Source organism: Anolis sagrei, chromosome 2 (assembly GCF_037176765.1).
Source record: "Anolis sagrei isolate rAnoSag1 chromosome 2, rAnoSag1.mat, whole genome shotgun sequence".
NCBI lineage: Eukaryota > Metazoa > Chordata > Lepidosauria > Squamata > Dactyloidae > Anolis > Anolis sagrei.
In genome coordinates, this window is record NC_090022.1 from 22,215,660 (window position 1) to 22,237,581 (window position 21,922).

A 21,922-nucleotide genomic window follows, 5' to 3' on the forward strand; every position below is an offset into this window, starting at 1 on the left:
ACCTTGGGAGTATCCACCCTAAAGGCTTTCACACCTTGTTCTTCCTTTAAAGAAAGATTGGCTCTGCATCTTGTGGTGCCAGAGCGCAGTCTGTTCAGCGCCTTCCAAGTCGTCCTGTTTTCTGTGTGCCCAGGGAGGAGTTTCTCATTTGGTATCAGCCATTGATTGAGGTTCTGGGTTTGAGCCTGCCATTTTTGGACTCTTGCTTGCTGGGGTGTTCCAGCAAGTGCCTCTGTAGATCTTAGAAAACTATTTCTTGATTCAAGTCATTGATGTGCTGGCTGAAGGGATGAGCTGGAGGAGATGTCACTGCCTTGGTCCTTTCACTATTGGCTGCTACTTCCTAGCAGATGTCAGGTGGTGCAATGCTGGCTAGACAGTGTAATTTCTCCAGTGGTGCAGGGCACAGACACCCCGTGATAATGCAGCATGTGTCATTAAGAGCCACATCCACTGGTTTAACATGGTGAGATGTATTCCACCCTGGGCATGCATACTCAGCGGCAGAGTAGCATAGTGCAAGGGCAGATGTCTTCACTGTGTCTGGTTGTGATCCCCAGGTTGTGCCAGTCAGCTTTCTTATGATATTGTTTCTAGCACCCACTTTAATAAATGAATTAATAAGAAGAGTTTTCTCAGAAGAAACACATATACACACACTATAGTACTTTTCTACTTTTCTACATAAATAGCACTTTAGGTTCATGCCTGGATCACATGTAGACCACACAGTTTATTTTCTATTTGATTGTTCACACCAGAAGAGCTTCTGTTTCACATATCCACTTGGTTACAGCACTGCAAGCTTCTGATATTATTTTGTTCCCTTTAAGCATCCCACAGCTGTTTGCCTGAGCATCCCCGGTTACTTGCAACCTACAGAATCAAGGAGAAAGAAGACTTGTCAAGGGCTCACTTCTTTTATCATGACTGAATTTGGCCTTTCAAACAACAGTTATTCCTCCCATAGCTGAATATATCTTGCGCATTTTGAGCTTATATGAACCTTGTTGTAGGTATTACTTAGGACTTGTGCTATAGTATGCATCATCCTGTGTCTGTGTGTCATTGCATGTAGGAAACCTTGGGAGTATCCACCCTAAAGGCTTTCACACCTTGTTCTTCCTTTAATGGCCATGGCCCAGTCCTCTGGAACACTGAGATTTGTTCCTATTGAGGTGTTCAGCATTTCCTGCTAGTCCACACCATTGACCTATAGCCCTAGAGTTGCTTAGCAGAGAATGCTGAATACCTCACCAAATTACACATTTCAGAATTCCTTAAAATAGATTCTCTCCAGTTGAAATCCTATCAAAATATAACTATATGGTGTGGATGCACCCTTGGATTCTTTATTAGAAGAATTGTGAAATTCTTACCTGTACTATTGGTACATTTGGTCAAGTGGGACAAGATACCTCATTAGGATCCTTCCCTAACTAGACTATGCTCTTTTTTATTGCTGCCTGCTTCTCCATCTGGTAATATTGTGGCCATCTAGTTACAGTTGGCTCCAGGTCCCATTTGTTCCACTCAATAGGATTTCATAAACATCTCAAAGAATGTGTTTTCTCAGTCTGGTTTAGCTCAACCAGCTTGTGCATACTTTTATATGTTAGACCTTTCCTATCTCCTACTTTCATATTACGAGTGAAGGCCATGTTTTGAAAATAGTTCTTGTATTTGGTCAATTTCATCCACTGCTGTAAAGATGGATCCTTGGTATCATCCTGGTTTCGATGTATTTCAATATATTAAATTTAAATACACTTCATCTCAAAATCATGATAGGCTATGAATTTTAAATGATGTTCAGATCAGAATTCAAAAGCTTTGATTTGTTTTCATTTTGTTCATTTTAACTAATATTTTCTTTGGATGAAAACCACAATCTGTTTGCACCAGGCCCGTAGCCAGGATTTTGATTTTTGGGGAGGGGGGGGCTGAGTTTGATTCGGGGGGGGGGGGGCTGAGTCTGAGTGAAAGAGGGTCTCTTTCGGGTGATCAGATCGATATGAATAAACATAAACAGTTTAAATAATGTACCAGTAAGGCCTTCTCGTGGACCACCATGAGAATTTCGGGGGGGGGGGGGGGAGGAAATGAAGCCACTCAACACCTCCCCCCCCCCCCCCCCCCAGCTACATGCCTGGCTTGCACATGTTTTGGAAATAATTCTCACTGCCAAGATTGATAAGTTCAAAAAGAAAGATAGGGAGTGAAACAGTATCAGATCTGACACTAGCCTAGACTTAAAGAATGTGAAGAGTCCTAGAAAAGAATTGGCACAAATTACATTTACCTTACAGATGATGATTTAAAGTATATATAGTTGCAACATTGAAACTAGAGTTCATTTTCTATTAGGCACAAGAGAACATAAATATTCCCCAGCAAGGCTGGCATAAACTGCAGGAGAGAGAGAGAAAATACTCACAGTGTATTATTTAATGGGGATCCTTCTACCCAAGACCATTCCTTTGTAGAGGGATCAGCAATCAGTCCAAGCCACAGCAGCTGTGCCCCATCAGTAATATGCTGTAGGAAGTCCTGGCAATAATACAGGAATACATCTACATAATTTCAGAAGGTATGTTTTATACATTTATAGATACACAGTCTATAAATGTCCAAGAGATCATCATTGAGAGCATCCCCTTGCTCAATGCAAGATCTCCAAGTAGAACATTCCCCAGCAGGTAGCTAGCTAGCCAGCCTCTTTCTGAAGACATCCACAGGAGATCCCTGCCACCTCTCTTGGCAGTTGGGTTTATTGCTGAACTACTTTCATTGTTCTTCTAATGTTCAATCAAAATCTACTTTCCTGGAACTTCAAACCATTCGACCTGCTCCTACCTTCTGGGGCAGAAGAGAACAGACTTTTCTGATCCTCTCTATGGCAGCCCTGGACGCATTTAAAAAGTGCAATCATGTAACCAAGCTGACAGAGGTGGCTCAACCCATTACGCAAAGTAAACTTTTGCAGTATAGTTGATTTTGCCCAGGGGCGCTCTTGAGGTGCTCTTGGGGGAAAATAGACCTTGACATATACGAGTTGTAGTTATGGGGATGTATAGTTCACCTACAATCAAAGAGCATTCTGAACTCCACCAATGATGGAATTGAACCAAATATGGCACACAGAACTTCCACAATGAACAGAAAATATATATCAGTGATTGGTTGGGGGGGGGGGGGGGGGAGCCAAAATACTGTTTGCTTACCGTTGAAAATTACCTAGGGCTGCCTCTGCAAGCTGAACATACTCAGCTCCATCAATACTCTTCACATACCTTGTTTGCCATACATCATATGATCCTCACTGCCAATAAAAGCAAGAATCCTGAATCCTGGCCTAACTTCCCCAAACTTAACAATATCATTGAAACATGCTCCCATCAGTGGCAGAATGGGTCACCATCTCCCTATACAGCTGGTGTTTGGTAAAGTTGTGAAGAGGGATTAGAATTGTGGCAATAGTCTCAAGATCATGATCAAGCAGCAACTGTCAATATAGACAGTTATGGGGGAGTAAATTTTAAATAGCTAAAGGTAAATGTTTTCCCCTGACATTAAGTCCAGTATGTCCGACTCTGGGGGTTGGTGCTCATCTTAATTTCTAAGCCAAAGAGCTGGAATTGTCCATAGACACCTCCAAGGTCATGTGGCTGGCATGACTGCATGAAGCACTGTTACCTCCCCGCTGGAGCGGTACCTATTGATCTACTCACATTTGCATGTTTTCAAACTGCTAACCCTTCCATATTCATGGTCACTAATTTGTCACAGTTTTGATTATTTCCACCCATCCACCTACTTCAATGGGTATCAATCTCATAGTTTAATTACATTTCCATTAGAATTAGGGTCAGACCAATGGAAGTTTATCTAGTTAAACATACTGAAGTATATTTAGGAATATGTCATAGCCTAAGAGAAAGCAAAGACAGCCCACTTCAGAACAAATCTTGCCAAGTAAACAACACAATTGGTTCACCTTAGAGTTGTTGTAAGGCAGAAACAACTTGAAGGCACAGAATAACAAGAATAAATAGTATACTAAATTAAGTAGCCAATACAGGATTCTGATCAATATTATTTTCTAAGAATTATCAGTAGGTGTTTAGCAGTTCCTTGTCCTTGTAATCACCAATAAAGGAAAAATATAAAATCTTATACAGGTCAAATCAAACAATTCAAATATTTGTAAACAATTTATGCAGCCTCCTAATTTACTTTACCAGGTATTGTTTTATCAGACATTGAATGTTTGCCGTTTTGTCGTTGGAATCCACATTGAGTCTTCTTGGAGAGATAGGGCAGAATATAAATAAAGTTTATTGTTGTTATTATTGTTGTTGTTGTTGTTGTTGTTTACCAGAGCACAATATTGTGATCACTCAGACAAAGGATTTGCTTTTTTTCCTAGTGCAGAAAGTGCCTTAACTATTCAGATCTACGGAGTATCAGTATTTACCAGTTCTTCTTTTTCTTTTATCACTGCAAGCTTTGAGACTTTTGCTGTGCAGTCATGGCGGCTCTTGTTCCACGTTTGCTTTTCTTGGGAGATCCAGTAGCATTTGTGCTCATGAAGCAGCCAGCTTTCAGGACAGAGTATGCATCTTGGATTATCTGTATTGTTTTTAAAAGGGGAAGTTACTACTTGTTTTACTTGATTGAGCTCTATGCAACTTAGATTTTCCACTCTAGTAAATATATATAGATGCTGATGCCATGTCAACATAAACAATGTCACAGAATTAAACATCCTTATTTGTATTCTAATTTTTTTTCTAAACAAGCATGTTTATGCAAAGTGTTAGCTGCAGACCTCCTGAAATCAAGAAACACTTTTCTCTAGATCTGTGGTTCCCAACCTTTTTTTGACCAGGGACCACTTGACCAGGGACTCCTTTGACCAGGGACCACACTCCAACATTAGTACCAAAAGGTTTACAAATCCATTTTTGGTCAACTTTAGATTCGGTTTGGGGTGCTGATTCAGAAAATGTCATTGGATAGACCACATCGGCTCTAGTTTCTGATACAGAACATATGCCATGGTCAGTGACAGGGAAGGAGTGGCAGGTAGCATGAAAGGAGCAGAAATAAAATAAATGAAATAAATAAATAAAGAGGAAGGAGGCTCACGGACCAGATTTTCATCCTCACGGCCCACTGGTGATTCGCAACCCAGAGGTTAAGAACCACTGCTCTAGATAAACATGCAAAATAGTGGGCTGTTGGTGGCCTTTAAAGTATGAAGGACTCTGGAAATCTAAGAAATAGTAAGCAGCAGCCATGGGCTCTATCAAGAAAGAGAGAAAAGCAACTTTAAAAAAAGGTGGGATGACAGAGGACTAATCAAGATTGTCCCTGACAAATCAGAACAGTTAGAGAGCATGCTTTTCTATTTTTAAAAAGTTACTTTTTTGAAACACAACTCCCCAAATCTTTCAAGGAGAAAGGGAGGGAGGGAGGGAGAGACGATGAGACTGAAGCATCCTTGAAGTCCTCTGGACCATGCCAAGCTTCAATTTTTGATAGCTTCAGGGGACTGAAAACATACCTGAAAAGTTACTTGTGGAGTGATTTCCATATGACTTGCACAAATATTGCAGCAAAGCCTGATGGTTATCTTGCCTGATCTTCTGCTGACTCACATTGCTGGGTGTTTGGCTGCTTGTTTCGTGGAAGACATGGATCTTCTTCTCAAGGTCATTCAGGGATTCTTTGATCCACCAAGCTTTAAGAGATATTTGTTTTAGTGATCAACATACTTGCCAATATTATATATAAGCTTTTAAACTAAAGTATAGCAACTTCCATGGAACTACAGAAAGATAGTTCCCAACCAGTTAATTCCCCTGGAACTGCAATCCTTTGTTTATGGAGAATGTAAAACTATAGAATTAATGCAGTTTGATACTAATGTTACTGTCATGGCTCAATGATATGGAATCCTGGGTATTTGTACTTCATTCTATTTACTAATAACAGAATTGCCTCTTTATTATGTTACTATTTTATTATTATATAACAAGGGATAGTAGCACTCTTTTTGCAGTGTAACCGTTTTCTGTTACTGTTATAAAGTATAGTGATATCAACATTTGTGTATGTTTTGCTGGCTTAGAGCATTTTGGATACTGTTTAAAAGTAACTGGAGGTATCTATGTATCTATTTTGGAACAATGGTAAAGTAGTGTATCCTTTAAAAAACCCTAAGTATTTCAAAATGTAAACTGTTTTGTTTTAATGTAGTCATTGATCTGTAATGGTAACTAACTCATTTTTAAAGTTGTTGTTGTTCATTCAGTCGTCTCCGACTCTTCGTGACCTCATGGACCAGCCCACACCAGAGCTCCCTGTCGGCCGTCACCACCCCCAGCTCCTTCAAGGTCAGTCCAGTCACTTCATGGATGCCATCCATCCATCTTAAAGTAAGCCTCTTTTTTCTTACAAATATTTGGAGTTTTTAAATTAGAGTTTGGATTAGTATCTTACAAGAGTGCTTAACATGTGTTTACCTACATGGCAGGAGATCAAACTAGATGGCCCTTATGTTCCCTTCCAACTCTATGCTCCTCTAGTAAACAAATAAGAGAACTATAATCCATACATTTACTGAAATGTGCCCCTTACAGATGGATGAAATTTGAGCCCCAGTTTTATAAACTTATTATGTTAAGAAATAGTACACATAGATATGCTAATTAATGGTGTGTGAAATGGCAGAAATCTGTTCTATTTTCATTTCGAATGCCCCCCCCCCCCTTCTGTTTTTGGGAAGATTCTGGGAGATAGAAGGGAGGCCATTTGGATTTGTAATTTGTGATCTGGAGTTCTGTATCCGGCTTTGGGAAGATTTGGTCAATTCTTGCTAATAAGGAAACTTTAGAAGCTCGTTTCTCCATCATTTTTATGTCTATCAAGATGAAACTTGGCACACTTGCAGGAGACATTTATAACTGTAAGACTGCCATGTTTCAGAACATTTCACTCATCTACTGATTTTTTGAAAAATTTAAAGATTTTACAAATAACCTTTTAAAAAACCCAAAAGAGATGTTTTTAAAAATTACCCACAGTAACAGAAGATGAGTAGGGCATGATTCCTGCTAAGTTTCAGAAAGATCCATTCATCTACTGATTTTTAGAATTCCCCCCCCCCCCCCAATAATTGAAGCAGCAGCACCTCTCATTTGGGGTGATAAGGCTGATATCTGATGCACCACATGGCCTGCCTCAGCCAATCACAGACTGGTTTTCCTCTCCATTATTCTGGATTTCAAGTCCCAGAATTCCCTGTTTTTTTCCTGCAAGTTGTCTCCTCCTATCCGTATTTATTATTTATTTACTTATTTACTATATTTCTATCCTGCTCTATCTCACCCTGAGGGGGACTCAGAACAGCTTACAGTTTGGCAAAATTCAATGCCACATTATACATAAGAAAGAAGCAATACATAACATAATTAACTAAAAATCAATAGACATATAAACATGAATTAAAATCATTAAAACATATTACACATATTAAATCATCATAAAACATATTAACATTGCAGCAATGTTCTCAGTAGGACAGAGAGAGAAATATTTAAAAATCCTTGAAATCAATGCATGAGTTTGCTATATGTCAGGTTCAAGCAAATCTATGTACCTCCTCACAATACTCCAATTCTTGGGGCACAGGATAAAAAATTATGAAAGCGAAATGTTTAATTAATCATACACACCTTGTCCCAACATGGTCTGGAGTATTGCATTAGACCTAATTCTCATCTTGAGATGCTTTGGCCTGAGAAGCAGTGACAAGGCTGTGTGAATATTATTCTCTGAAAATGATGTTACCCCTGGAAACTAGTTGGTAATACTAAAGATTAGCTACCAGGTTTTGTAACACACCTAGTATTACATTATGTCTCAGACAAACTCACCCCAAATGCCTAGTGCGATCACAGCTCCCATTAGAAGGAGAACTGTCATGCAACCGAAAACATGAAGGAACTGATGCCATCTGGAATGTCTCCACAGGTGATCTACAAAAACCAATTATTGGGGGAAGATGTTAAAGAAAAAACAGAAAATGAACACATGTAGGTCAGGCTAAGGGCATCATTAATTCAGCGTCTTATTTCTCCCACAGGTGATTTTTTGGAGAACTCCGGATTGCCATCAAGTTGGCTTTGACCCTATGAATGAGAGATCCCCACAACACAACACAACACAACACAACATACTGTAATCTTCTGCTCAGGTCCATCTACACTGCCATATAATGCTGATTAAACTGGATTATATGGTCAGTGTCAACTCATATAATACAGATTGAACTTCATTGTACTGAATTATATGAGTCTACATTGCCATATAATCCAGTTCAATCTGCATTATATTGTTAGTGTAGATGGGTCCTGAAACTGCATTATAGAGCAGTGTAGTTGGGGCCAAAATCAGTCAGGATTATGCTGCCATTAGCTAGTTGGTCATAGCCTCATCCTCAATGGGTCTATTTAATCCTTTTCTAAAACATCTATTTACTTACTTACTTACTTACTTACTTATTTATTAATAGAGGATATTTATATCCTCTATTTATAATCCACCTTTCCCTTCCCTGAAGAGGACTCAAGGCAGCATTACATATAGCAACTATTTGCTACCTTTAGACAACAGACAATTAAATACATTTAATTGTTTAAATTAAATAAGTTTAAACATTAAAGTTAAAATGCATATTAAAACATAAACACATTATAATCATTATTGAAATCACACCATCCATAATTGTAATCTGGGGCCGTTCCAAGAATCATTGCACATATTTCATAGTATTATTGCACTGTAGTTAATATCCAAAGTCTTGACCCCAGAGCCAAGTTTTCACTTTCCTTCTGAAGGCCAGGAGGGAGGGAGCTGCTTTATATCACTGTGGAGGGAGTTCTACAGCTGAGGGGACACCACTGAGAAGGCCCTGTCTCTTGTTCCCACCAGACACACCTGCGAAGGTGGTGGGACTGAGAGCAGGGCTTCCCCTGACGATCTTAATCTCCTAGGTGGTTCATAGTAGGAGATACATTTGGACAGGTAAGCTGGACAGGAACTGTTTAGGGCTTTATAGGCTAAAGCCAGCACTTTGAATTGTGCTTGGTAGCAAACTGGCAGCCAGTGGAGCTGATGCAACAAGGGGATTGTGTGCTCTCTGTACATTGCTCCAGTGATCAACCTGGCTGCTGTCCATTAGACTATTTGAAACTTCCGAACAGTCTTCAAAGGCAACCCCACATAGAGCGCATTGCAGTAGTCTATTCAGGATGTAACCAGAGCGTGGACTACCATGGCCAAGTCTGACTTCCCAAGGTAAGGGCACATATGGTGCACAAGTTTAGGAAGGCAATAAATGCCACTATAGCTTTTAGCCATTTTTTTAACTACATGCTGTGAAAAAAGTTTGGGCCTTGAATCTCTCCTATTCTCTCCTTTCAGTTTCACCAGAAATTCTGGGTTTTAGTATTATGATTTCCCACTACATAATATTTAATTCAGTTCCAATAGCTATGTGTTCAGTATGGGATGTTGGGATCTGTATTTTCATGAAGAGTTTGGAATTCTCTGCCAGAGAAATCAAGGCTTTCCCAAAGCACTTTGTCACAAGATTCTACAGAAATGTAGCCATGGCATTTGAAGTGGGATCACAGAATTATAAGGGTACAGTGTGAAGACCAGAGAAAAAGCCTTTCTTCAAGTCTATCCCCCAATTTTAATCACTTTATTAAAAAAAATTACAGACCTCTACTATCCATTCCTTAGACATAATATTCCACTCTTTTTCTTTGCCTGGAGGAATTCTGCTATTTTTCAACTAATCTGTGAATCTCCAACTGGACCTTGGGTTAACTTGGCTTCTAACTTATGAACAACAGTATTATTCAGATATATATGTTAACATCGACACTCCCCATAAGTGTCCTTATGGAACTGAGTATTGTAGAATTAATCGTGGAATAAAGAATACGTGGTTTAATATCTTTCTGCACTATTTCTTGGGAACCACTGTGATATTCTGGTTTGAGGACTAGACCAGGGCTCAATTTTCTGCATGGAAACCCACTTTGTGATCTTGAATGAAACTCACACTCCCAGCCAGAGAATATCCTGTGATAGGGTTGTCATGAGTTGGAAATGACAACAACAACAATGTATTGTCAAAGGCTTCACAGCCAGAATCACTCAGGTGTTATGTGGATTATAGGCTGTATGGACATGTTCTAGCAGCATTTTCTCCTGGCGTTTCACCTGCATCTGTGGCTGTCATCTTCAGAAGATCATCTTCAGATCCTCTGAAGTTGTTAGCCACAGATGCAGTTGAAACATCAGGAGAAAATACTGCTAGAACACAGACATACAGCCCGGAAACCACATAACACCCCAACAACAATAATGCTGGTTTGTTTTTGTTTTTTACTGTACAACGAATTGGTATACATTACTTGGAAAAACCAGACATATGTTTAGTCTATGTTTATTGCTTTAACATGCTCTGAACAGAAGTTCACCATATCACATAAATTTACAGTCTAGACCTTTTATATTCTAGGTATTTTGTGCTGATAGGCATTATATAATCTTGGACAAAGTATGCACCATATTTCTTATGAGGAACATTTCTCAAACATATAAAATTTATGGTTGTCAGAGGACAGTGCACTGGCAAGGGAGCAACATTTTGCATAAGATCAACACTTGTATTCATCTGTGGAAGATATTACACAGTTAATTTATTTATTCCCAACACAATTTATTGCTTCAGTGTAGCTAACAGAGAATTTAACTCTGTTATATTAGAGTCTTAATTTAAAACACAATAAAGATGGTTATCTCATCTATTCTGGGGATTGTCCATAATCAAGAACCCTTCTGTCTTCTTACTCAGTCAATTGAGTGACTATTGTTCTTTTTAAATATCGTTCATGAGGTTTTGTTGGCTTTATTTCATCTACTGATTCACAAATGTTGGCTCTCTGCCTTGATTTCTTCATTTGGCAAATGTGCATTTAATCTTGGAGCAGATCTAGCTTTTGAGATGCATTGAGTCTGTTCTCAATTGTCATATTATCTTTTATTAATCTTTTGGCCAGCGAGCAGAACTTCAGCCCACACATTTTGTGGTTTCATTGGCCTCTCAGCCAGCCACAACTGTGTTATTTCTTTGGCTGTGAGCCCTTATTGCCAACTTCAGATAACTGGCAAAGCACAGTCTACAAAATATAACAGTTTATTCATTCTCCCACAACAGCCACAAACAATGCAGCTTCTTGACAAATCATTTCCTGGCTCCAGCATTGCATCTTAAAGAGCTGTGTCCTGTCTGAAGTATGCTGATAAGCACTCACGAATCCCACTGACATTGTTTGATGGAAGCCTGTGGGTTCTGTGGGTGAAGTAGGGCCAGTCTGCATGATCCCTTCGATCCTCTGGAGAGACCCTCCTTTCGCCCCTTCTTCCATCACAAGCACAATTTGTGGGAATGAGGGAGAGAGCCTTCTCCACTGTGGCCCCCTGGCTTTGGAACTCGCTACCTGGTGAGATTAGGCAAACCTAGCAGCCTTTCAAGAAAGATCTGAAAACTTGGCTCTTCCGACGTGCCTTTGGAGAGTGACCATTCATCCCATTTCTGTCTGTTCCATCTACAGTGTCCTTATGATGAACTTTCCCCTGTCCTAAATTGAAGGCCTATCCCCACTGTTCATCCTTTTTGAGCTCCTCTCAAATACACTTTTTTACTCCTACCTCATCCAGGGTTTTATCATTTTATCTTGTGCATCTGGCCTACCCATTGTGTTTCGATTTTCCATTTTGTTATTTTGCTTTATTTATGCTATTTTTCTACTGTATGTATTTTATTCTGATGTAATTTTTGTTGTTCTGTATTTTGCATTTTATTTTGCTGTATTGTATCTTCGGGCTTTGCCTCATGTTAGCCGCCCCGAGTCCCCTTTGGGGAGATGGTGGCGGGGTATAAATGAAGTTTATTATTATAGAGCAGAACCGGTGTATGCCACCAAAATGTGCCCTTTGAAATGAAGTCTAAAGTAACATTTGGAAGGCTGCAGTTTGTTCTGCTTAGTCAGGAAATAGGTTTGGATTTAGATCCAAGGTTTGTGGATATGTCTGATGTTTAAAATGCCCTTTTACCTTTCCTCAATCTAAGAGCCACAAATGCTGTTGGGCTGCAATTTCCATTGTTCTTAATCAATTATTGTAGCTCTGTTTACCAATGCTACTCCCGAAGCCTAATACTGAAGCCAGACAGTGCCATAACCAAAAGGTTTCCAAAATGTTGCATATCATAACGTTGGACAATGGTGCTGCAATGCTCTCCTGATAGAGAGAATTATTGAGGCACTCTTGGAGTCCTGTGACAACTTCTGATCTCAGAGGCCCCTAACATACTATTCTGTTATGGTGCTATTTTTCCACTTTAACTGTCATGGCAGCATCATATGAAACCTGGTATTTGAAGTTTAGGGAGGGATATTTAGAATTTTCAGCCAGAGAGCTGATAGGCATCACTAAATTACAAGTCCCAAAACTCCAGCAGGTGTTAACATAGCAGTGAAAATGGAATAATACTGCTAATAATCCCGTACCTTGGGAAGTCTGATCTGGCCACGGTGGTCGATGCTCTGGTTACATCCAGAATAGACTACTGCAACTCACTCTATGTGGAGTTGCCTTTAAAGACTGTTCGGAAACTTCAATTAGTCGAAGGGTGGCAGCCAGGTTACTTACTGGAGCAACATACAGGAAGCATACCACCTCCTGCTGTGTCAGCTCCACTAGCTGTCGGTCCACTTCTGAGCACAATTCAAAGTGCTGGTCTTGACCTATAAAGCTCTATACCAGTGGTTCTCAACCTGGGGTCCCCAGATGTTTTTGGCCTTCAACTCCCAGAAATCCTAACAGCTGGTAAACTGGCAAGGATTTCTGGGACTTGTAAGCCAAAAAAATCTGGGGACCCCAGGTTGAGAACCACTGCCCTATACGGTCCTGGCCCAGCTTACCTGTCCAAATCTATCTCCCTCTATGTCCTGCCTCGCAGTTTAAGATCGTCCGGGAAAGCCCTGCTCTCAGTCTCGCCAGCCTTGCAAGTGCACTTGGCGGGGATGAGGGATAGGGCTTTCTCGGCGGTGGCCCCACACCTGTGGAACCCGTTCCCAGCAAGATCAGGTCGGCTTCTTCCCTCCTTTCTTTCAGAAAGAAGGTTAAATCATGGTTCTGGGATGAGGCCTTTGGACAGCAAGCATGACAGCACTTTGGATGTTGAATTGGACTTGAATTGGCTACATGGATTTATGGTAATGTTTTTAATGTGTTTTTAACTGAATGTTCTGTTTATTGTTTTAAACTGCTGTTATATTTGTTTATAGTTCCATTATCTTGTGGCATCAAATTGTTGCTGGTATAAGTCGCCCTGAGTCCCTCCTCAGGGGTTGAGAAGAGCGGGTTAGAAATGTGGGAAATAAATAAAAATAATAAATATCACATGGTAATGCATGCCTTTTAACTAGAACAGAGCTGCAGATATGGCAGTGCATCTACAGTGTAGAATGAAAGTAGTTTGATAGCACTTTAACTGTCATAGTTCAATGCTATGAAATCATGGAAGTTGTCATTTTATAGTCCCTGTACTGGGTTAAATGAAAAATAAAAAATATACATATTCTCACACTGTAAAATTATTAAAAAAACATAATTTAATATATTAGCAGCTAATTTCAATAGCTGAAAATTACCATACTGGGTGCATGCACATTTTCAAACAATGGAAAATAATCCACATTTATAAATGTATGGATACATAGTGAAACTCCCTTCAATTATTAGGCAGTTTCACAGTGGGACATTGTACGGTATATTCAACCCGCAGATATATATTAAAATCCAACCACAGTGCGCTCTAGAAGGAAATATGAAGGTGTTAGATGCTTAAATCAAGGGTGAAGTATTTTCTCTCTGATTTTACACCTCATCCTTAACTCAAGGAGATTATCATAATGAACAAAAACTGACCCTAATTTTGTGTCTTACAAAAATTCAGGAGGCATGTAAAGTTGAGAAAGAGTGATTGGCTCAATATCAACCAGTGAGTTGAATGTCTAGGTGGAGATTTCAACCCAGTTCTTTTTTACTTTAATAACCAAAGTAAATTATGACAGCCATGCAATGGCTCAGCCAAAGCTTCATCACTATTATATCTTATCTATAAAACATGAAAGTTATCTAATCACCTCTCAACAAAAGTTTGCTTGAGGCACTGTCAGGCCATTATATGCTAATCAAGGTGGTTAGTTGAAACATTCACACCTAGCTCCAGCAGACAAAAGTCCTTTGTCTCACCTTGGTCATTCCACAGATATATAAACCCCTTTTTCCTAGTTCCAACAGACCTCACTACTTCTGAGGATGCTTGCCATAGGTGCAGGCGAAACGTCAGGAGAGAATGCCTCTAGACCATGGCCATATAGCCCGAAAAAACTACAACACCCCAGTGATTCCGGCCTTGAAAGCCTTCGACAATACATTATCATGGTGTATTTGTCAGCTTTGCAGCTATGCAGGCCTTGAATGTGATGACATCACGCTGTTGGTAAGATAAGTGTAATGGGCAAAGATAAATTGTTTAATAGCCAGCCCACACTTTACATAATGTGTATTTCATGCCTGACTTCCAATACCCTATCCACTTTCTCCCTCCTTTCCTCCCTCTCCGTTCCTCTTGTGCCAAGCCCAATTTATTTATCCCAATACTACCCATAAGATTCATGCTGCTGCTAAAGGTAGGACCCACACTACTGGATTCAAATTGCAAGAAGAATGTTCCAAGTGGACATTAGAGAATAAAAACTGTATGACAACAACATTTGTTTCTTTTGTGTACTGTCAAGTTGTTTCTGATTTATGGCAACTTTGGGGGTCCTTCCACACAGCTGTATAATATCCACATTGGATTATATAGTAGTGTGGACTCAGATAAACCAGTTCAAAGCAGATAGTGTGGGTTTTCTGACTTGATATTCTGGGCTATATGGCTATGTGGAAGGACCCTAAGACTCTTGGGGTTTTCTTGGTAAGGTTTGTTCAGAGGGAAGTTGTCTTTACTTTTCTCTATAATAGTCAGTGGGTTTCCATGACTTTGTAGGAATTCAAACATTGATCTCCAGAGCCCTAGCCCAATGCTTGACACTTGCTAACAAAACGGCTTACATCAAATGATGGTGGATTCTCCTTCATTTGAGATTTTTGAACGTTTTTAAGGGTGTTTTAGCCCTATAATCCTGCATGGAAGAAAGTTGGACAAATAGCTTTTCTATCTCTGGATTCCTTCCAAATCTAGGAATAGTAACTGATCACAAAAGACTTAGGCTCCTTACATGTTTCTCAATGGAATTATTTGCATAATTTAATACATATTACGAGACTCTTTGATCTGTAGTGAGATGGGCACTTGTCATTAAAATGTAATTAATAATGGCAAGGTAGGGTAGCATAAAAATCAGCCTTCACTTGCAGTAACTTTAGCCCTACCTAATTATACAACGTTAATGGAAAGGGTTGGCTATCACAACCAGAGTTTGGGATACAATTTTTGAAAAATATAGTATATACTCATGTATTAGTCCAGAGATTTTAGTCAAAAACACAACTCAAAAAACTTGGGTCAACTTATCAATGGGAAGTAGTGCACTTTAACTCTTATTTTAAAAAAGGACCAACTTTTTGGGGGTGTTGTGTGGTTTCCTGGCTGTATGGCAAATTTTAGCAGCATTTTCTACTGACATTTCACCTACATCTGTTACTAGCATCTTCAGAGACACCACCCTAGTGATTCCGGCTGTTAAAGCCTCCAACAACGCAACACAAAAGGGAAGAGCTTAGTCCATCCCAGGGAACCTATTACTCCTGGTCTCTTTCAATGTCTGGGAAATGGCACTGGCAACCAGGAGTGACTCCTGGGGCAGCACTGGTGCTTTCTTCCCTCCATGGAATGACCCTCAATTTATCCATAAGTCATATTAAAATCCATAATTTTGGTCGCAAAGCCTATCCTCAACTTATACATTCGGTCAACCTATGAATGAGTATATACAGTAATTGATTATGTAGTGATGTATTGATATTGATGTTTAATGATTTGTGGTGCTATTGCTTTTAAATGCTTAATGATTTTGTATTGTGTATACCTAAATTGTTGTAAACCGCTCTGAGTCGCCTAAGGGCTGAGAAGAGCAGTATACAAATAAAGTAAGTAAATAAATAAATAAATAATAAATTACTCTGATTATCAGCAGATATTATTAGTTACTAATACTGTTGTCTGGGAAATAAACATTAGATTATTTGTTACCAAACATGTTATATTGTGGGAACTATTGTACCTTGGAAAATACAAGGTTTCTCTGTTGTTCAGTAACTCTGAGTTCACTATCTTGACTCATTTCACTAAGAAAGATGTTTTGAGCCTATGTGGAGAAGTAGATCTTGCTCCCATAACAGTTCATTCATACCGGTAATGGAGCTATCTGCATGAGTTTCCTATTGTCACGTGCACTCTTTTAAAAAGACATTTATTTAACTGACATGCATTTCTTATAAAAATAAGTAGGGGAAAATGAAAACTAAAATCTGCTCATGAAATTAATAGAATCATAGAGTTGGAAGAGACCACAAAGGTCACTCAATTCAAGTAACAATTATGCGTGCACCATTTGGTACCTCAATTGCAGAACCATGAATGATTCTGCATTGGATATATATTGCAGCACAACCTTGCAGTTGAGAGGCAATCCCCCCAAGCCAACACATACACGATCTACTCTGTTACATGTGGTGTTTTAAAAGAAATGAGCTCACATAATGTGTGAGTATTTACATTTCCCCAGATTAAACAACATGTTGTACTATGACATTTGAATAGTACAGATAAAAACAATGTCAGAAAAGACATTCACCCAAATAACAAACTGGCCATGAATCTCTGTAGCTCTGGGGCAAGACCTCCCCAAACATCATCATCAGCATACATAGATCATAACCACAGAAGAGTGATGTGAAGAACGTTAATTTGGTTGCCTTACAGTGGAAACCTTCCAACCTCTTCCACATCACTTATACTCCATTTGCACTAATATAGTGCACCAAGAAACCATGAGATGGACCTTACTAGACAATAAACAGGTTTATCAAATACAGCTCATGATGACATAGTGAGACAAGAATGCAAAACTGACTCTTGGTCTACAGTTCCCAGAACCCCCAAGCTACCACTGTCAGCAGTGATCATGCTGGTCAGGGGATCCTGGGAATTGTGGTTGTAAAAATCCAACATTCACAAGGCTATTCTATTCTGTTGAGACTGCCAATCACAACATAGAAACCTTTAGTCTGGAGAGAAGTCATCATTTACCTTGAACATGAGATTTAACTTTCACTCTTTGATCTTTCAGTCTTGGTCTGAAATTAAAGTAGCAGGGCCCATCCTCCAGCTGGCAAGGGATTCGAGTTGGATGCATTTCCTTGTTCATGGTATTGTTTAAATGAGGAAGAAGAGCAGTGTTGCAGTTGTCTAACAGGTCTTCAAAGAAGCAGCTCGGAGAGAATGAGGCTGGCAAGCAAAGACACCACTCAGGAAATGATGCCTCTGACATTTTGACCAACTCTCAACACCTCTGCTGACACCTTTTGCCTACATGGGGGCTGTCTTTACTGATGGTTTCATTAAAAAAGGCAACAGTTTCAATTTTACAACATCAGTTTTGCTTGTGAGGAAAATAATCACGTGTGCTCATATTCACCCATGTTCACTTTCATCTTCCTGATGTTTCCTGAGTCCTTTGAGGGAGCCCCCTCCATTAGTAATGCAAAAGAAGTCTTGGTAAGAGATACCCCAGATCCAGAACGCATATCAACTATCCACAAAAGTTATGACAAACTATCATGAAACCGACATATATGCAAAACATACATAGACTGAAAATTACATGCATAACTCATTCTAGCTAATGGATGAGTTAGTGCCGCTCTGTAAAAAACTGATTGGGAAGTATGAGAGTAGGCCCCTGAATTCCTCCCTCCCCCAAACTGGAGTGAAAACTGAATCCAGGATATTTGAGTTGGGCTCACCAACCAGAGAGTTCAAACCCACTGATAACAGTTCCCATTTCCTTGTATACACAAAGTGTGTATCTTAGTAATAGATATCTATGTTCTATATATAGTTCCCATTTCCTTGCCAAGAAGTCACATAGTTCCTTGGGAAGAACAAGGCAAAGACTTTATGTATGCATTTATTTATCTACCCTGTTTATACCCCACCTTTCTCTACCCCAAAGAGGACTCAAGACAGCTTACATTTAAACAATTATTCAATGCCTTAAAACACATATAGTTCCAATAATATTAAAATTAAAATTAATGCATATTAAGCATTTAAAAACATTACATTCAATATTAAAATCATGCCATACATAAACGTAGTCCCAAAGCCATTCCATAGTCATTGCATATATTCCAAATCTGTTATCGCACAGCACTATTCTCTGAAAGCCTGATCCCAAAGCTGAGTTTTTACTTTCCTTCTGAAAGCTGGATCTAATGTCGCTGGGGAGGGAGTTCCACAGCCGAGGGGCCACCACTGAGAAAGTCCTGTCTCTCGTCCCCACAAGTCACACTTGCGAGGAAGGCGGGAGTGACAGCAGGGCCTACCCAGACTCCCCAGGGGTGCTTTGAATGCAATATTCCTGCTTCTTGGCAGGGGGTTGGACTGGATGGTCCATGAGGTCTCTTCCAACTCTATGATTCTATGATTCTATCTTAATCTCTGAGGTGGTTCATAGGAGGAGATACATATGGACAGATAAGGGATCCACAATGGAGACAGCCACCCGGCTGTCTGATGCTGTCCTGATCCCAAAAACCATCAGTGCTATAAGCTGTGCAGCTCCCTTTGATTTAGAATTCTTTACTATTGATTCACTAACTGATTTTTGTAGCCTGCTAGAACTGTACTTCAATGAATCAGGGCCTCCTAGTTGAAAGAAAAACGCTATTCATCACTAATTTAGCATTATCCTTTTAACAAAAAAAAGGTGTTGTAAAATGACTGAACAGTGCTCATGTTAGCTGGCACAGGAATAAAGGGAGTGACAAAATATAATAAAGATTATCAGATTAAAATCTTGGGCTGTAGGCTTTTCCCAATTTGACTGTTAGCAGATTGCCAGACTTCTGCCACATCATGGGATTTGCAATAAATTACTGCTTATCTAATAAATCAAGCAATTTTGTCACCTGTGTCAATAATAACTAACATCTCACTTGCAAATGATTTGCATTTATGAATTCTTTTGCAAAGCTAATGTTCCATGCCCTGACAGGGCTGTGTGTAAAAAAAACACAAAAAAAAAATTCATGAGTATTATTCTTAGCATTACCCGTGATAATACTCATGAATTATTTTTTGTGCCGTATGAACTGTAATTGGATGGCCCTTGGGATATCTTCCTTGATAAATTGGAGCACAATTCTTCCACATGTCCATTAGCCAAATCCAACAGGAATAGCTATGCCCAACAATGGAAAGAGCAAGTTATACTTAAGCAACCGCCACCCCTGAGCATCGACAGAGTGCCTCAGGAGAGTGGTGCGGGTTAGTTGGGGCAGCTTTATAGCCCTTGAGGCCTTTTAGGAAGGGAAAAAAAGAAATCCCCTTTAGAATTACAGGCAGTCTTCAACCTATGAACAAAATTGGTTTTCTTGGTTTGCTCTTCGGTTGCATTTGTATCTAAGGCCCCTTCCACACACCTGAATAAAATCCCACATTACCAGCTTTCACACGGAATATATGGCACTGTAGACTTAGATAACCCAGGGCCCTTTCACACAGCCCTATATGAATATCAAAGCACAATGACCCACAATATCTACTTTAAACTAGGTTATGAGAGGGTGCTTCCACAGAGCCCTATATCCCAGAATATCAAAGCTGAAAATCCCACATTATCTGAGCATGGATTCAGACAACCCAGCTCAAAGCAAATATTGTGGGATTTTCTACCTAGATATTCTGAGTTATAGAACTGTGTGGAAGGAAGGAAAGAGGTGGAGAAGGAAGAAAGCAGAGAAAGAAAGAAAAAAAGGCAAGGAAGGAAGGAAAGAGAGAGGGAAGGAAGGAGAGAAAGAAAGGAGAAAAAGAGGGAGGGAAGGTTGGCCACAGCAACGCGTGGCGGGTACAGCTAGTAAAAGATAAGAATGTCAAGTCTGTTAAGAAAAGAAAGAACAAAAGAAACAGGACAGTATTTAATATAGTAGAATTCCCAAGGTTTTCTGACTCTGAATTTCAAAACTTCAAAAATTTGGATTGGATGGAGAATTCTTGATGTTTTGGTTTCTTCCACTATTCATATTTTAAAAACTCCCATTCTTTCCATCTCAGATATGAAAACATGTTAGAATGTGGGCAAATTCTCCATCTTATTGTCACTCATTTCTTTCTGGTGTGGCTGCAGATGACAAACAACATTTCAAAAGGCTAGTAAGGGAGTAACGGTTGCATTATGGTTCAAGTATTTTGATAACCGAAAACCAGCAAATGGAACTTTCCAGAGCAAAGCCACCAGATGAATTGTGGTTCAGCTCCTGCTTCAAGACATTGCTTTCTTCAATAATAGCAATAATAAAAAGCCCACCCACTCTGTCAGTAATTTGTTCCATTGCCAAACCACCTTAACTGCTAAGAAGTTTCTCCTAATGTTCTCCTAAAATCCATTAGATCTAGGGACACATCTACACTAACCACTGAAGTTGATGTATGTGTAGATCAGTCCCATGTCAACTAAATGCCACAGGAGCTGTTTTCACTTTAACAGGATTCAGGCTGTCACCCAAGTTACGAGGAATAAATGAAAAGTAATGCCTCCACCTTCGTAACTTCTCAACAGATGGCAGTACTGGTATGCAGCAGGTACTGCCTTGTTCAGTAGACTCTCCTCTACAATTTCATTTTGGTGGGAAGCCTTAGCATTGAATGGTTGTGTTGTTAAAGTGCAAAGTATGGAACCCTGCGTAGATGGTAGGTCAATGCAACTTAAGAAATGTGCAGTCATTGAATTCTTGACAGCAGAAAGTGTCACCCCAAAGGAGATTCATCAGAGATTTCAAGCTGTTTATGGTGATTGTGTTGATGAGAGTAATGTGCGTCATTGGGCAAGTAAGTTTAAAGATGTTGAATGGGAACATCTGACTTCCGTGGCAAACAAAGAGTTGGACATCCTGTGATAGCAACCACTGAGTTTCACAAGCGAAAGGTTGACAGATTGATTCAGGACGATCGTTGTATCACTCATAGAGAAATTTCAAGCATAATCGGCATTTCACAAGAAAGTGTGGGTCACATTATTGCTTTGCTTGGCTATTGGAAGATCTGTGCACGATGGGTACCCAGAATGCTGATGCCTGAAATGAAAGTGCACAGACTTGAAACTTCAGAGACTGGATCTCTGTACGACATCCTCCATACAGTCCAGATTTAGCACCATCTGACTTCCATCTATTCCCATTAATGAAAGAAGATCTGCAGGGACATCATTATGCTTCTGATGAAGACATTGAGAGAACTGTAGACGCTGGTTGCGAAAACAGAATGTCGACTTCTTCCATGACGGCTTCAGAAAATTTGTTCAACGTTGACAGAAATGTATCCAATTGTTCGGTGATTATGTGGAAAAGTGAATAGTGGTAGTTAAAGAGCCCATTCTAAGGATTATTTCTGCATTTGATTTATTAAAATATTCCTATCCAAACCCAAGTAACAATGGTGAAGGCATTACTTTTCATTCAACCCTCGTAAAAGCAACCA

The 21,922-nt window shown here is 39.6% G+C and overlaps 1 protein-coding gene across 1 annotated transcript; it reads right to left on the reverse strand.

The window, feature by feature from the left end:
- Positions 1-560: 560 nt before the first annotated feature.
- LOC132766747 (killer cell lectin-like receptor subfamily B member 1B allele B) lies at positions 561-8,040 on the reverse strand. The gene is made up of 5 exons (XM_067465530.1): positions 7,944-8,040; positions 5,570-5,746; positions 4,478-4,632; positions 2,438-2,550; positions 561-876 (listed from the first exon to the last, which is right to left on the reverse strand). The coding sequence occupies exons 1-5, from the start codon at positions 7,990-7,992 to the stop codon at positions 753-755; spliced, it is 618 nt and encodes a 205-aa protein (XP_067321631.1). The 5' UTR covers positions 7,993-8,040; the 3' UTR covers positions 561-752.
- Positions 8,041-21,922: the final 13,882 nt, after the last annotated feature.

Excerpts from the sequence above, each read along its gene's own strand:
- LOC132766747 (XM_067465530.1), bottom strand. The coding sequence starts at position 7,992 with ATGACAGTTCTCCTTCTAATGGGAGCTGTGATCGCACTAGGCATTTGG. Across the intron at positions 5,747-7,943 it reads GATCGCACTAGGCATTTGGG|CTTGGTGGATCAAAGAATCC; the intron begins GTGAGTTTGTCT and ends TATCTCTTAAAG. Across the intron at positions 2,551-4,477 it reads TAAAAGAAAAAGAAGAACTG|GACTTCCTACAGCATATTAC; the intron begins GTAAATACTGAT and ends TATTATTGCCAG.